We start from the raw sequence: 17,279 nt of genomic DNA, 5'->3' as shown, positions 1-17,279 counted from the left end.
GGCTCCTTCTTCTGGCAGGTGGGTTCAAGGAGATAGAAGGGGGATGAAGGGAAAGGACTGGTGAGGTGTAGGAAATTGGGAGAATTCAGAAAAGTCATTTAGATCTTTGGATCATGGGAGACTTACTACCTGCCACTTGGTGAGTAGATTTTTTATCCATCCGCTTATATTTATAATATATTTTCAATTACATTATATTTCAAAAATTGATTATTTTTGAGTATAGATTCTCTCTATCCTTTTTTTCCCACTATTATCATATTGTACTTTACAGTGGTTGTAGCTATATGTGAGAAATGGGCATGTGCACCAACTTCATTAGCATCTCAGTTGCTGAAGAAATGTAGTTCAGTTTTGTTTCAGTTGTATTGTAGATGAAATGCATGGCTATTTTCAGCATGTTTCATTTTTAAGGATCTTATTAATCTTTCTTGTTTTTCATAATGATGTCTCCATTAGTTGTTGACATAACATTTAATTGAATCTGCAGGTTGGTCGCATTGCAGCAGACCATCCGTTGGTTGGTGGACATAAGGGGCCAGTCCTAGACATAGCATGGTGTCCACACAATGACAATGTTATTGCTAGTGGTTCAGAAGACTGTGTTGTCAAAGTGTGGCAGATTCCGGATGGTGGTATATCTAGGTGAGAAATGTTAAGCTTCAATATCAAAATTAAAACAGTGTCTTCTGGAACCACTAATTTTTCATAGTAAGCCTAATCTTTCTCTGAGGGTCATAAAGATTTTACTTTTTTATTGACTTCTGTGAGAAATGTAAATGGGAAATTTGTAGTAGGTAAATAAAGTTTATAACAGTGTAGGAAGGATAGATTACTATTAACCCCTTGGAGCATATAGGCCTATTGAATTGCAGACAGGTACAATATAAAAGAATGCTAAATATTTAACATTTTGGGCAAAGCCTTTCTTCCAAAGTAGAAATTCACACAAGCACAACTCTCACATTTGTGGCCTTTTGCCTCTGGGCACTGGGGTCCAACTGTAACTGCATCCTACAAGCGAAGCAATCCAGCTGGGGGGTGTGGTAGTGAGTAGGGAAGAGGTAAGGGCTGGGGAGGTGGAAGGATAGCTGTGTAGAGGTGGGAAAGATGCTAGTGCTGCCTGTGGGAGCATACAGGGATGTGGTGGGGACAGTGTAAGGCTGGTATGTGCATCATCTGTGAGCTCTGCTGGGAGGGTGAGGGGGAGACAAAAGTAAAGAAGGGGGGGAAAGAACCATGTAGGTGTGTTGGTGGGATAGAGGATTGCGTGTAGCATGGGAGTCAAAGCAGTGAAGGAAATAGGTAGGTACAAGACAGGGACCTTGGCTAGTCCCTGCCCACCAGACGGGCCTTTGCTCATCTCTGTTCTCCACCTGCCTACCCTCTTCCCTGCTGTAACTCCTGTATTATACTCATATCTCTTACACTGCCAACACACCTACATAGTCCTTTTCCTTTCCCTTTCTCTACTTCTCTCCTCTAAGCCCCCCTGCACCCCTCGCATGACACAGCCTTCTGACGCTGCATCTAACAGCCCTGTCCTATCCACACAACATCCCTGCATGCTCCTATAGGTAACATTAGCATCTTCCCCCACCCTTACCCTGCTATTCTTCCCCACCCCTGAAATTGTGATCCACCAAGCTACTTAAAAAAAAAAAAAAGGTTAAAAAAAAAGGTTCCCACAATCCACTGTAATGTTAAATCTGCGTACGTTATTTCATTAAGTGTAAATGCCTCATTTTGTGTTGGTGGTTGTGGAGGTGCTGATACTGGTTCTGCTTTAACAGATACTATTTATTTATATTGTGCTTTAGCAATTTACTTATAGTATATGTACCATGAACATACGTATTGCCTGCTTGCAAAGAAATCACCAAGCTGACCTGACACCATAAAACAAAACAAAAAATCCAATTTATCATTCTCTTTCTCATATTTGTAATGTATCATATTCCTCTGTGTATTTTGTGTACACTCCTTCGTGTATTTTTAATTCCACCTACATGTTCTTGTGATGTGCAGACAATGCGAAAGTAGACTGTGGTTTGACTAAAAGTCATTGTTTTAAATACAGGTTGTTTCTCAGGTGCGGAAGTGAATATGCAAAACAATAGGTTCAAATGTCTTCTCTCTGCTGGGTGAAAAAAGTGGCAGTAATTGACCAGTTATAACATGTAGTTATAACATGTAGTTATAAATCTACATCTGCAGTCTGCAAACCACTGTGATGTGCATGATAGAGGGTATGTCTTGTTTTACCACGTCTTATGCTTTCTTACCCTGCCACTTGCATTGGAGTGCAGAAAGAAAGGCTGCAGGGTAGTTTCATCGCTAATCATTCAGGACATGTCAATTCATGATTATGAATTTCCATGGAAAAAATATGTGGTAGACTTCTATATCATATGTGTTAAGAAATAAAATAGTTTCATTTTATCTTGGGTTTTGTGGATGGTACAGTCCTTTGAAAAACGTGAAGACAACTCTTAAAACAGCAGAGAACTAAAGGGGAAAAAAACTAATAACCAAAAGTACTGGAGACATGGCAGATGTTTTGCTTTAAAGTTTAGTACATGCGCGTGCACACTGGCTTTCTTTTAACTTCTAAATTTATGAAGAAAATACTAAAATTTTAATATTTTCCTTTTTCATTTCTTGCTTTCTAATTTGAAAGCCACAGAATGCTAACTTCTTGTAATATTACCAGATACAACTGATATAATTATGAACAATATCTTCTCTGCTCCAGCTGTCTGTATTGTGTAAATATTTAATACTAAAAATTTAAAAAATTACATTTTTGTGTGTTTTTGCGAATTAGCTACTCAAAAACCTCCATACAAAACTTGCAAAAATTGCACAATATATTGTTTGGTTAGTGTGTTAGTAGTTATTGCCATCAAAGTGGGCAACATTTTTCTGTGTGAAGAAAATTTTTCAACATCCTGCATATTTCACATCATTAAATTTCTAGTGTAAAATATGCATATCAAACTATTGAGTTGTAAAATATGTACATCGGTAACTGTTTCCAGCTCTTTTCCGTTTATAACGAATGAGTGAGAACTTGCACATGAATTAAGTTGAGTTTCGTGTTTAGTTTGTACTTTTTATTAGATACAGTGTCACTATGTCAGTGAGGAAATATTGTGAAAGGGTGAGGTGTGTGGACTATGGTATGAAAAGACAAAAGAAGGTTGTATGTAAGAAAAGTGAAAAGCACTTTGTAATTGTTGCAAATTTGTCAGAGGTATTGCAAAAATATCTTGGTCCCCAAGTAACTGTGTAACCGACACACCCATTGTGCAGGAATTGCTGTACTTGCTACCACAATAAATATAGTGATAACCTATCTGAACGATCACCATCATTGGATTGTGGAACTGAAGAAGACAATGCAGATGTTTATATTCCTGGGTGTGAAGGTGTTGTGGCTCTGAATGTTAGCATTTCTGTTGTAGCCCTTAATATGTCCCCACTTCAACACCCAAGCAAGATAAGTAGTACAGAGTATTTACAAAGAAAAGTGGAAGAATGTGAAAAAAGTTTTGCACAAGCAACATCTTCAGAACGTGGTGAAGTGTATAATGTGGATTGAGTTTTTGCAGAAGCTGAAGATAGTGACATGGGCACCCAGTCTGATGTGTGTTTTCAAAACCTAAATACAGCTATCTCGACAGTCATCTTTATTAAGATGGTACAATTACTGACTTCTGTAATAAAGAGTGAAAAAGGTATTTGGGCATGCCCAGATTCCTACTGTGGGCATCAATTGCATGATGATATTCGTAATGTTGCTTTGGAATATTATCTAAGTGATGAGAAAGATTGCAGCAGGCACAGTCCTAATCAGGCTGATGTTTTTTCCGTTAGTGAAAATGGTGAAAAACTTAAAGTGGTAAAATGACATATGACAAGATCAGTAAGAGACGCATCTCTCTTAATGAAAAATGAGAACTAAAATTTAAAGATTGGTCTCAAATTTCTACTCCTTTTAACAGAAATGTGTATAATTACAGCCAATGAAAGAAGTATTCGTATGTATTTACTGCACTGATTTGCAACTTATTTGTTTCACCATAAGTAGTGTCACAGGCAAGAAGTGCACAGAGTTGGACCTTATGCTTTTGTGTGTATGTCAAGAGCCACAAGATAACTGTTGGTTGCAAGAGTATGCATTGTGTCCTGGTCCTGAAGGAGTGACCATTGAAGCATTACAGCTTCAGAATACTGACAGTCGTGTAACCTGTGCATTGTGGGAGGGAGGAGAGTTGGTGAAGAAGGCAGTGGAAATAGGGAAGTCTGTTACTGTGGTTAGACATTGGGTCATGAAATGATTAGCTCATCATCATATCTGCAAGATTTAGAGACAGGCCATAGCGGAAGTGAAGTCAGCCACATCCTAAAATACTGACACATTATTTCTTCATTTTGACTTTGCTGAGAGCTGATCTGTTGCTTTGCAGAATGAAGTTCAAAGTTACCACTGGCAACACATTATAAGTGTTGATATTCACTTCCTTGGAACATCACACTGTTTTGCTATTGTCAGTTATCTTATTCATGACAGTGCACATGCACACTATCCTGTCTGTATGATAATTGATGACATAGCATCTAGAGGTGATACATTTCCTAAACATTTGTATGTGACTGATGGTGCAGCATCTCATTTTAAAAACTGCTTTCAGCTTTATAACTTTGAAAACAGTATACAAGAATTAAGACAAAAAATGGATTATTTTCAGCAACAGATAATGGGAAAAGTGCATGTGATGGGGTAGGAGGTCTGTGTAAAGATTTTGCAACAAGATTTGATTCCAGCATAAAGCTGTTGATGCTGTAAGAGAAGCTGCTGGATTTGTACAGACCACTTCAAAAGTACTATGAACTATGAAACTCGTACTTCTAAATGATAGTACATTTGGGGAATTGCATTAGGGAGAGAGAGAGAGAGAGAGAGAGAGAGAGAGAGAGAGAGAGAGAGAGAGAGCAAAGAAAATAAGAGTGGTCTACTATGAAGCCAGTGGTAGTAATACAGCCAAGGCACTGCTGGGTCATTAAACATCAAAGGAACCAGGGGTCCCTATTCAGCCATCTCCAAATCTAATCTAATTTGGTGTGGAGGTTCTGTATGGTCTTTGGTGGCTACATACCAAATTTTAGTCGAGTATCTTCAATGGTTGAATTCTTAGGGGATTTTAAAGAGAGGCTACTCACCTCTGCATCATGTACGATGGTGCGAATGTGCCATGTTTGCTAGGTTTTTTTAAAAGTTCTAGCAGACATTTGGTCATTTGCTTTAATATACATAGACAACTTTTTATGCTGAATCACACCACAGAAAAAAATTAGGGATTTAGCCATACCTAAATATAGATACAAGCCTCTAAAGTGGCTAAAAAATTCGTCACACTATTCTGAGAGTCATGGTTTGAACGACCCCTGCTACTTTTCGTATGAGCCAATCATGCCAAAACTTCAGATGGGTATTCCTACCTATGATGTCTATATATCAATCAAATTGAATTAGTACTGGATGCCCAAATGAAAAGATGTGTGTCTGCAAAGTTGGCTGAAATTTTCTAATTGCAAATTTTAGGGTACTTTTTGGAGACAATATCTCAACTGTGTCTTCTTCAATCCTCTTTCTTGCTACAGCTGGAAAAGGCATGCTTTAAGCTTTCAAAGAAATGTTGTTTAATTTCTGGATCTTTCAGTTTGACAAGTAAGAATATGTTTCAAAAGTTATTATCTTAGCACTTCAAGAAGATCGAAAAGTCAAACATTTAGCTCATTGTGTCCCATAATTAATTATTTTTATTTAAGTGTATAAATCAGTTTTAAACATTAGTTTAACACATTATATAAAAACAAGTATAGTGCAAAACACAGTAAATTTGCAGAACAAAAATACTAGTCAGTTCCATTTTTGCTTAAGCACTTCCACAATTTTGTCAACTGTATCGTTTCCCTGATGATGATGTTGATGGGGCTTCTAAAGTCATGAAGATATGTTGCTCAGGAATCCAGCAGGTACGTTTAGCAGTTGACCAGTGGAAGGAACGAGCAAGAACATGTGGATTCATAAAGCTGATGAGGGCGTCTTGTTCTTCATGTGTAACTTAATACGTTTCCAATCCATCAAAAATTGCCATACATACAAGTAATATACTGTCCTGATTGTAAAGTTGGAATTGAGACTGTTGTAATTCCTTCATCTGTTTCGAAGGTGTTAACTGTGAATGACGTAGCATCATTGGAAACTCTGCTTACTTTGAGCTGATTATAATTGATTTTATGTTGTTCCAGATACTATATGTCCCAAGGTAAATCTTGTTTCTTGATCTGGGTTGATTTTTTTTTTTTTTTTTTTTTTCAATTTCTTCTTTTGATTCATAAAGCTTTACACCTATACTATCATCACAGAATTTGAATAAATCATATGGTCAATATTTGGTTATCTTAGGCCCTCTGAAGACTAGCTAATCCTGCATGTTCTTTTGCTGTTCCCCCCAATGCCGTCACAAGGCAATTTACCGTGGCTTGTTCCAAAATAATTCCATTTGTCAGTGATGCCAAAATCCTTTTTGTGCAGGCATTAACTGATGAAATTTTTGAAATTCTTATATTGAGCAGCTGAATCATCACAGAAGTAATAAATGTCCTTAAAGTATTCAGCCTTTGTCTTTAAAGATGCTAACAACTTTATTTGAAAGGTATGGGCAGCAATGGTATTATGACAGAACAGTCACTGACCATACGAATGCTAATACTCTGATATTCTTTGCCATCAAAATAGACATCAGATGGATGAAATGTGGCCTGAGTATTCTCCCAATGGAATCCTTGCACAGTATCCTGAACAACAAATGAATAATTCTCAGCAAAATCCATCAATAGAATTAATTCAGTTCGTGCAAGATTTCTTTTTACCTACTTAAGAAACAAATTTTGGTGTTCTGGCACAAGTGATGGCTTCTTAAGTCGGCAATTTTCAAAATCAATGCCCCCATGAAATCTTCAACAGTTCTCTGGCAAGTCTCCAATGTGTGTCTGCCAGCATGGACCCATTGCTTGTATTCCGTGGTTTCTTCAGGGTCATAGTCTTTAAAAGAGTTTTCAAGAAAAGCATCTAGTTGCATTTTTTCTGGACATTCTTCTCAGTGTTGGAGTGTTCAATTTTTTGATTCCAAACTGCATACAGTTTTTTTTTTTATCAAATCCTTTTAGCCATCTTGAATGGATGTTGCTGAAGCCAACATTAATTTGAGATTTTGATGAATTGCACCTACACATTCAGAATGTGATCCAGAAGCATCAGCTGTACTACATCAATTCAGCCTGAGCTCAAAAAATTTTGAGAAGCTTAGCTCATTTCCATATAGCTTATGATAAGCAATGAACATTTCTTTAAGGTTACAAAGGAGGAGTTGTTTCTCCTTGTGAATCTTTCCCCATTTATTCTTACTGCAACACATCCCGTTTTGCCGGGGCATAAACGAGAAAACTCTTCATCTTCAAAGAAAGTGAGGACATTTTTCCCCTTTTTCGTTTGCAGGTGTTGCCAAAATCCCATCTTTAGTTTCCTAGCCTTCTTCACCATCTTAGTTGAAACAGCAAATTCTTTAGCCATTTTTTTCAGTAGTGCAGCTATTTGGGCCAGGGTCAAAATTTGAACTTTTACTGCTATTGCTTGAAGTCTGAAGTTTAATCTTAAGTTGCACAATTAAGATGTCCATACCTTTACATTAATGGAACTCTTCCATTTGTATCTGAGCAATAACTACTTGGCTTATACCAGCAGCTGTGGCAGTTACCTTAGTAATGCTGCCTTGGGCTTGTCCCATTGAATCCCTTTCGCTGATCTGATGAAGCTTTAGTAGTCCAATTGATGATAATGAAATGTTAGCAGTAAAGCAAGCATCAACAACACCCATGTCTTCAGTGAGTGGTGATTCTTGCTTATCCTGACGGGATGATTTTTTTTGGGCGTTTCATGTGTACATTTGGTATAAATTTTCTGGACAAGTTTAAAAACTTCATTAGTCAGTAACTTCAACCTATAGGAGATTTCCATGTTTACTGGTGTTCAAGCCTTCCTGGTTATATATTTTTCTTTACCGAATGGGTTGCAGAAATTCTGCAGGAATTGAAATTTTGTTGTCAATAAGGCATTCTGGTATGAACAAATTTTGGCATTTTCAGTAAAACCAAGCCCAGACCTATAGTGAAGAAGCCCCCTTGTCAGTTGGTGACATTTCCTTGATTGTAGTTCCTTCTTGCCATGATATATAGCAAGAACAGTTCTACACAAAATGCAGCTTGTTATTGTGTGTGAAATGCAGATATCTCAGTATAATTTATAAGACTTCGTTGTGAACAGTTTCATTTCTTGTGTGTATGACAGTCAGTGGTGGAAGGGACAAATAATTAGCCTCTCTTGTGAGTTGCAAGATGTAACAGTCTCCTTTATGACACCTCATGATCTGACAAATTCTTTCAAATGGCCATTAGGAACAGATCAGTGTTAAGTTTCCATTTCCCAAGTACTGCTCTTGTTGGATTATCATTGTCCATGTGCAAATTCAACTCAGCTATACAAGTTCAGTGAGGAGCAGATGGAGGGGTGGGAGGCGCAAATGAACTCATTTTAACAGTGCAGTGTTGATTTGTTACAGTATAGGCAATTTTAATTCATGTAATGCCGTAAGGAAGTAAAAGCATTACAGAAGCAATAAAAGTTTGTGAATAATAGTTTTGTATTATGTTTACTCAACAGATGCAGTCAGTGTAACTTTTTAAGTGTCCAGTGCAGCTAGATCTAACATAAAAAAATCTAAAATTTTGCACCTCTTAACATTGCCCACTTTGATTGTACCTTCAGAAGTGCAGTCACCAACTAACATACCATGAAATTTTTAGAATATTCAGAATGGGGATTTCAGAGAAAATAATTTACGAAGAATCAAAGACTTTCAGATTCTCCCATCTTTATGTAGAAATATTTTGATAGTTTAAGAATTTCAGACATTGATGTCATAGCTGACAGAGGTCTTTCCACTTCATAATTTTCAAGACAGTTAACATCCTCTGACTATTCATATTTTCAAAACATAGATTTCAAGTTTGTAAAAAGCTACAAATTTGCATAGGTCATTCTTACAAATTAAAGGTGGAAAAAAAAAAGCTCAGCAGTGTGTTTATTACATCTGATAGTATTGTGAACAAGGTTTTCATTAAAAATAATTGCAGATCTCTGTCACTTGTAGTTTTTTATCACACTTTTTTTTATTTTCCCTTTTATTGCACCATTTCACATACTTTCATTTAGAGAGGTCTCTAACTTAGTAACAAATCGTCAGAAAATCAAAATAGTTTAGTTTTTGAGAGGTGCCTTGTGAAACTTCAATGCGCGCGCGCGCGCGCGCGCGCGCGCGCGCACACACACACACACACACACACACACACACACACACACACACACCATGTGATCAAAAGTATCTGGACAACCCCAAAAACATAAATTTTTCATATTAGGTGCATTGTGCTGCCAAGTACTCCATAGTGACCTCAGTAGTCATTAGACATCATGAGAGAGCAGAATGGGGCACTCCACGGAACTCACGGACGTTGAACGTGGTCAAGTGGTTGGTTGTCACTTGTCATACATCTGTACGCGAGATTTACACAGTCCAAAACATCCCTATGTCCACTGTTTCCGGTGTGATAGTGAAGTGGAAACGTGAAGGAACACATACAGCACAAAAGTGTAGAGGCCGACCTGGTCTGTTGACTGATAGAGACCGCCGACAGTTGAAGGGGGTCATAATATGTAATAGGCAGACATCTATCCAGACAATCACACAGGAATTCCAAACTGTGTGAGGATCCACTGCAAGTACTATGACAGTTAGGCGGGAAGGGAGAGAACTTGGATTTCATGGTCGAGCAGCTGCTCATAAGCCACACATCACGCCGGTAAATCCCAAACCACACCTCGCTTGGTGTAAGACGATTGAATTGTGGAAAAATGTTGTGTGGAGTGACAAATGACAGTACACAGTGTGGCTATCCGATGGCAGGGTGTGGGTATGGCGAATGCCCGGTGAACGTCATCTGCCAGCGTGTGTAGTGCCAACAGTAAAATTCGGAGGCAGTGGTGTCGTGGTGTGGTCATGTTTCTCATGGAGGGGGGCTTGCAGCCCTTGTTGTTATGTATGGCAATATCACAGCAAAGGCCTACATTGATGTTTTAAGGATCTCCTTGCTTCCCACTGTTGAAGAGCAATTTGGGGATGGCGATTGCATTTTTCAACACGATCAAGCACTTGCTCATAATGCACGGCCTGTGGCAGAGTGGTTACACAACAGTAATATCCCTGTAATGAACTGGCCCGCACAGAGCCCTGATCTGAATCCTATAGTACACCTCTGGGATGTTTTGCAACACTGACTTCCTGCCAGGCCTCACTGACTGACATCGATATCTCTCCTCAGTGCAGCACTCCGTGAAGAATGGGCTGCCATTCCCCAAGAAACCTTGTGGCACCCGGTTGAACGTATACTTGTGAGAGTGGAAGTTGTCATCAAGGCTAGGGGTGGACCAACACTTTACTGAATTCCAGCATTATCTATGAAGGGCGACACACAGGTGTCTGGACGTGTGTGTTGTGTGTGTGTGTGTGTGTGGTGTGTGTGTGTGTGTGTGTGTGTGTGTGTGTGTGTGTCGAGAGAGAGAGAGAGAGAGAGAAATCGCTCTGCCTAAATACATCTGTGCATTCTTCAATTAGTCCCTGCATGAGGAAGGGAGAGGGGTGCAATGTGTAGGCAGTTGTTGCATGAGGGTGAATCAAATATAATGAAACCTTTTTTAAAATATTTTTTATTTGGTTGTAACATTATAATTGCAGGTAATTTATGTTCAAGTTATCCTCCTTCTGAAACACATTTTCCAGCAAATGGGTAACTTTGATATCCCGTCATCCTAGAAAGAAGATAGTAATGTCTGCAGCCAATTGTGCCCATAACCTCCAACCCCAGCATCACTGTTGAACCTCTGACCTACCAGGGCTCGTACACGTTGCCAGGTTTCAGGGCACAGATTGTTTGTTCCAATTGTTTATCACATATTACAGTTAAAAGAGGGGCTAAGTCGGCCATAAATTCTGCATAGAATCTGATAGAAATTCCATCGTGCCTTGGATCGTATTTCATTTTTAGTGATTTCAGCTGTTCCTTATCTCCAAGACACTAATACCTGTATCACATCTTTACAGTGATGCAAGAATTAAACTGAAGCACTTCTTCCTGTATCTTCCTTTATAATTTAAAAATTAAGTTTAATGTTTCTGCTTTTGCTTTGCTACACTGTTTTAGTTCCTGTGTCATCTGTGAATGCATATTACCGGAATTTCTTTGGGTGTTTCGAATTCCTTTTCAAACCAAAACGTACAGTGATGTTGTGTTACAGCCATTGATTGCCTCTATGGTTTCCAGGCAGCACTGACAGCAGCCTTTTGCATCTAATTGAAAGCTGATTTTAGCACTGCCAGCTGCAGATGATCTTCTTGTGCTATATGGTGTATAGTTTTGTTTTGTATAGGTAGGGAAATGAAGATATGATTGAAGATATCAGCTCCTTCTATAGTGGCTGCATTGGCCAGGAGATAAATAACGTGGATGTATGCTCTCTCCCTCTCTCTCCCTAGCATAATTGGCTGTCTTGGGCAGAAAATTTGGGTACAAGAACAGATAGAGGGGGAGATGGGAACATAGGAAGATACAAGCTGAAGTAGGTTCAGTGTTTCACATGTGTATCCAATAGCATTGTGTTGTACAGGATACAAAAAGTAATATGTCATTAGCAGAAAGCACAACATGCAAAAGTAAGTGCGAGAAGATAACAAAATTTGCACACAAGACTGCCAGTTAAGTTAAAATGAACCAGAGATAAGTATGGAGCTGCTGGGAAGTTGGGGGAAGGGGGGTTAAAGATAAATAAATGATCTGGAACTAATAAATTTTTTATACTCAAAGTATTGTGGGGTTGTTGGTGTCTTTTGACAGAGTTGGTGAGGTGGGATGATCTGACTCATTTTAACTTCCGGTGCTCTCATTTAATGTTTTAATGTTTTCTTAGTAGTGTATTTCTATAATCATCCTTATACAGTGAGTGACAACAAATGTAAGCACTGGAAGGATTCATCCGTCGTGGACCCAGTTTAATACATGGCCAGTATGGGAATGATAGTTGAAATTATCTGTGACAACTAGAACAGCCACTAAAGTGAATTAGCATTGTGATGACCATTGCACTGTATCACATTGTTTGTGAACACTGTGAAGGGCTCCAGGAAATGACGCATACATTGTGTGAAACAATGTTATCAGCACGTGACAAGAGTTTGAAAGTTGGATTGGCATATGATCAGCTGGTGAAATTGTGTGCAGTATTCAGGCATGTGAGGCATTTGGCTTCTACACCGGTCTAAAAGGAAAGGTAAGAAGAAATTTCACACATCACAAGATGTTGGTTGACATGCTGACCACGCCAAGGGAGGAATGTCATGTGGTGTGATAAGAATGTTGTTACACCTTCAAATCTTCACCTGTCATCTGGGCATCAATAATAGACTCACTAAAACAGCCAATGTCATCACAAACCATTACTTGAAGAATAGTAGAAGATGGTGGACTACTGAATCGTAAACCCATGTGTTAGCAATACAGATGGCTACATTTGGAGTAGTGCCATGCTGGGAAGCATGAACTGCTGAAGAGTGGTGACGGCAATGAATGAACCTTGGCTATGCATTGCTTCGGATGCTGTCGTTTGCGATTTATGGCAATGCCAAAATGGTAGAACACATTCTGCCAGTCTTTTGAAGGGACATGCTGACTTACTACTTTAGGGGTGAGGGCAATCAGTTACAACTTCATGTCTCCTCTGGTAGTGGTTCAGAGAACTCTGATGGAACTGAGGTACCGTATTTACTCGAATCTAAGCCACACTTTTTTTCCGGATTTTGTAATCCAAAAAACCGCCTGCGGCTTAGAATCGAGTGCAAAGTAAGCGGAAGTTCTGAAATATGTTGGTAGGTGCCGCCACAACTAACTTCTGCCATTGAATATATGTAGTGCTACACAGGCATGCTTTGCAGGCACAAAGATAAATACTGGCGCCAAAACCTCTGCGTCAGTAAATAAATTTTAAAAAAAGGTGGAAGACGAGCTTTTTTTCTCCACCCCGAATTTCGACCACTGCATTTTCATACTTTATCCAATGAAGTAAATACAAATTCCGTATTGTTCATCTTCGAATGTAGCAGTTTTTCAATGTACTACAAAAATCCGTCTGGCAAGACTGTTAGCGATGTTTGTCAGTATGGCCAATTCTACGTTCTGAATTTTTTCCTACCCGTGAGAAGAGATGGTTGCTAATGGGAACTTTTATGAATTTTGAATCACATGCAGTGTTATCTTCACCATAAGAATAATACGAATATAAACATTTTCCATGTATTCTTTCGTGTTTGCTGCTATCTCATTTAAATCCTGTCTACCTAATAAACTACGAAATTAGAGTGAGACAACAGCAAACGCGGAAGTATACACATATCATGTCATGTTTATATTCGTATTATTCTTATGCCTAATAGTGATACAGTCAGAAATGAAGCACGGCAATTAGCTAGATTTTTAAATCTAAGATGACTCTAATTTCTGTGCAGAAAGTAATGTACTAAAGAGGCGTCTGCACAGATTTCAAACGGAGAAAAATTTTCGCTAAACTCTCGTTCAGAACATCTTCTATCACACGCAGTTTACTATTTGGTTCTTGTTGATCATTATCAAAGAAAGCAGCAGTGTAAATAATAACAAATAGCAGTCTCTTGCCATTGTTTCGCAAACCATGCCGCGAGCAGCAACAGGTCGTCGTAAACACTCATTATCAGAATGCGACAAACAATACATGACACAGTACAGTAATGCATTTTCCGCTTAGAGTGACGTAAACACCTATAACAAAGAGAACGGCACTTATTAGATCAAAGAAAAATAAGTACTCAATTCAAACCAGACGAAGCTCGTGAAAAACGAAGGGTACCCGTATAAATACGGACGGAGCGCCTGTCGCATAGCAATGGCTACCTGGTAAAGCTTAACTGCTAAGCTTACGGCTCGAACCAAACTATTGTAGCTGTATCGTCATTCATTGGACCTAAATTGTGTCTCATATTACAATGGACCAACTTTGTTTCGATTTCGAGGTGCGGCCTAAAACTTTTCTCTCCCCTTGAATTTCGAGTCTCAAATTTCAGCTGCGACTTAGATTCGGGAAATTTTTTTTTCCTTCTTTTTGAGTCTCATTTTTCAGGTGCGGCTTAGATTCGAGTAAATACGGTACATAACAACCTCCTCATGTGTTATCTCTAATGAGACTGCATCCTAGTACCATCTCTCAACAGGAAAATGCTTGTCCACGTAACAGTATGAATCTCTATGATATGCCTGCACAATATTAAGGTACTCTCTTGGCCAGCAAAATCCACTTATCTGTCCACTACAGAATATCAGCCCTGTTCCAGTGACAATAGCCAGGACATTGAAGGCCATTTACAACAGTTGGGCAGTTTATTTAAGAAAGGAATACTACAGCTGTAGGACACCCTTCTGAGCCTAATCATTTCATTCAACTAGTTAGATCAGGCTGTGACATTCTACTGGCAAAGAACTGGCAGTATGCTTCTTCTGCAGATTACATCATTCATGTAACTTGGTTTTATAATCTCTGAATCAAACCACATAATGTCTCAGTGCATGAAATATCATTTCTCTTCCTCTTCTCCTTTAAGGTGCTTATGGTTTTTTTGCAAGTGACAGTACATCACATCATTTGGCCATCATTAGTCACTTAAATCAACAAACCAGTAGAGCTTATTAATCTACTGTGGTAATCAGAAAATTGTGCTACAATGGAATTCAGATCTCCTGTTTATTGCAAGTGGTTGTTTTAAGTAGGTCATCTGAGCACATTTCCGGGACCGATTCAAAACTTTGTATCAGTCATTTTTCACGCCTGTTTCCCTGATTGTCTTTAATTTTTACTTTGCTCATTTTGGTTGCTCTGCACCTTTGTAGTTTTCCTTAATGCATTAAACAGGCCTCCTTATGAACACTGTAAGGCAGGTAGTTATGATTATGACAAGCCACACAAATAAAATTAAAATATGTGAATACATTTATTTGTAGGTGGACCTAACAATACAAACATAATCTGCTCGTGGAGAGATAAGGAAAATTTTTGTTTATCTAAACTTGCAAGTTCATAAAAATTTATTACCTAAGAAAATCATGACGACCACCAGTCTCTTGGTTTTTAACACGATGTTCATAGACACAGCATGAACACTTTCTGAAATTGAAACTTCTTCACTGTTGTCCTTTTTCCGCCCTGTGTATGTGTATGTAACAGCAGTGCAGTGAGGAGGCACTGAGTTGTACATCCACAATTTTTGGCTCTTTGTAAGTATTTGAGTTAGTTTCCTTGTTAAAGGCATTTGATTGTAGTTGTTTCATGTGTCTAATCTGTTTATTTCTGGTGAGGTGTAATGTCTTTGTTCCATTCTTGGAGAAGTGTAAGGATCAGTTGGTGATGTGAGCTGTAATTGCATTTTAAATGATCTCTTGGAGATAAAATTCATATTTTTAAAGTAACTATAATACATTTATTATTAATATTATTTTTATTTCCATCATTTTCTCTGTAACAGTAAACCTCTGTGTGATGTTACAGAACACTTACAGAACCTGTTGTGGATCTTGTATACCATCAAAGACGAGTTGGTCTTGTCCTGTGGCACCCGACTGCCTTGAATGTCCTTCTCACTGCAGGTAACTTTATTTTACAAAACCAAATCATTTATCTGTGCCAGCTTTGCAATTTAATTTTAATTAAACTGTCCTTGTATGTCCAACACGATAAAAAAAATTATTTTGTAAAAAAATTGTTGAAATTTTTGAATTTTTTGTAATGAATTGATGGTGAAGGACTGATTTTTCCAAAATTATTAATGGAGATGATCACTTTGAAAGGTGGAGAGAATTCTAAAAGTAATTGATGTGTTTTCTGATTTTATTGACACAGTGCTTTTTAACCTTTTTGCTTGAATAATTGACAGAACTTTCATCAGAATCACTTAATAGCTACCCCTGAAATGACAGTAGTGGGAAACATGTGTAACAATTCCATTGTTCAAAATATTCTTCCAAAAATGGAAAGGAAAGACAACATAGTTAACTAGGAGAAGTTAACTATAGATGTTTGATGTTCTCCAGTTTTCATAAATTGATTTCACATTAGTTATCTACAAGGCATACTATTGTAACCAAATTTATTGTACATGACTTTTTATGTGGACTCCTAGAGACTTTATCATCTGCTGCTAATGGATTTTGGCTATGACAACTGCAATCACAGTTAGTTGGGGAGACATTTCTGGTTTTCTCACCCATGTACCCCCATGTGACTGCAGTATTCAATTTTGGTTTCGAATGCACAAGTGTAGGTAGAGCACATCAGGACTCCATTAATTATGGAAACTGCTGTTAGAATGTAAATACTATAGGAGTAAAGGAGACCACGCACTAAAAAGCAGAAGCATTGAGTCATTGATATGTGCCCACAAAAAGAAAGGGGGAAAAAAGAATCTTGCTATCTTTCGGAGTAAATTCTTTGTAGAGACAAAGTTTTGTGTGTGTGTGTGTGTGTGTGTGTGTGTGTGTGTGTGTGTGTGTGTGTGTGTGAGAGAGAGAGAGAGAGAGAGAGAGAGAGAGAGAGAGAGAGAGAGAGAGATATGTACTCCAAAAGCTAGCAAGTTTTTGTCCTTTTTTTGTTTGTGTGCCTGTTGATGACTAGACACTTCAGCTTTTGGGTGAGAGGATGCAGTTAACATTGTTACTGTTGGATCTTGAATATTCTGTGGTGAGCAAAATGATGGTTGCAAAATTCAACACAAGTACATATACTACTTTGAATTACTGAATAATAGATACAAATTATCATTGTGTTTCTTCCTTCTGTGTTGCTCCTTTCTACTTTCTTTCTTTTTCTCTTCTCTTTAAACACAGTTCTCGATGTATCTTGACTCACTTCTTTCTCGATAGTGAGCCGCACATCAAAGTTATTGCAGTTGATAAAGAAGTTACACACTGAATTAGAGAACTAAATATACCAAAGATGAGGCTGTTGAAATCATTCTGAGCTTAAT

The 17,279-nt window shown here is 38.2% G+C and overlaps 1 protein-coding gene across 2 annotated transcripts in view; it reads left to right on the top strand.

Annotated features, from left to right (window-relative positions):
* LOC124712008 (coronin-6) overlaps positions 1 to 17,279 on the top strand; it is a 97,022-nt gene that overhangs the window by 10,106 nt on the left and 69,637 nt on the right. For both annotated transcript variants that reach the window (XM_047242297.1, XM_047242296.1), the window contains exons 3-4: positions 491 to 645; positions 15,806 to 15,903. In XM_047242297.1, coding sequence (XP_047098253.1) covers positions 491 to 645; positions 15,806 to 15,903 — 253 coding nt within the window. The remainder of the gene's footprint in view (positions 1 to 490; positions 646 to 15,805; positions 15,904 to 17,279) is intronic.

The sequence above is a fragment of the Schistocerca piceifrons genome, chromosome 8 (genome assembly GCF_021461385.2).
Source record: "Schistocerca piceifrons isolate TAMUIC-IGC-003096 chromosome 8, iqSchPice1.1, whole genome shotgun sequence".
NCBI lineage: Eukaryota > Metazoa > Arthropoda > Insecta > Orthoptera > Acrididae > Schistocerca > Schistocerca piceifrons.
The sequence above is the reverse complement of the archived record's forward strand: the minus strand, read 5'-3'. Positions and strand labels throughout refer to the sequence as shown.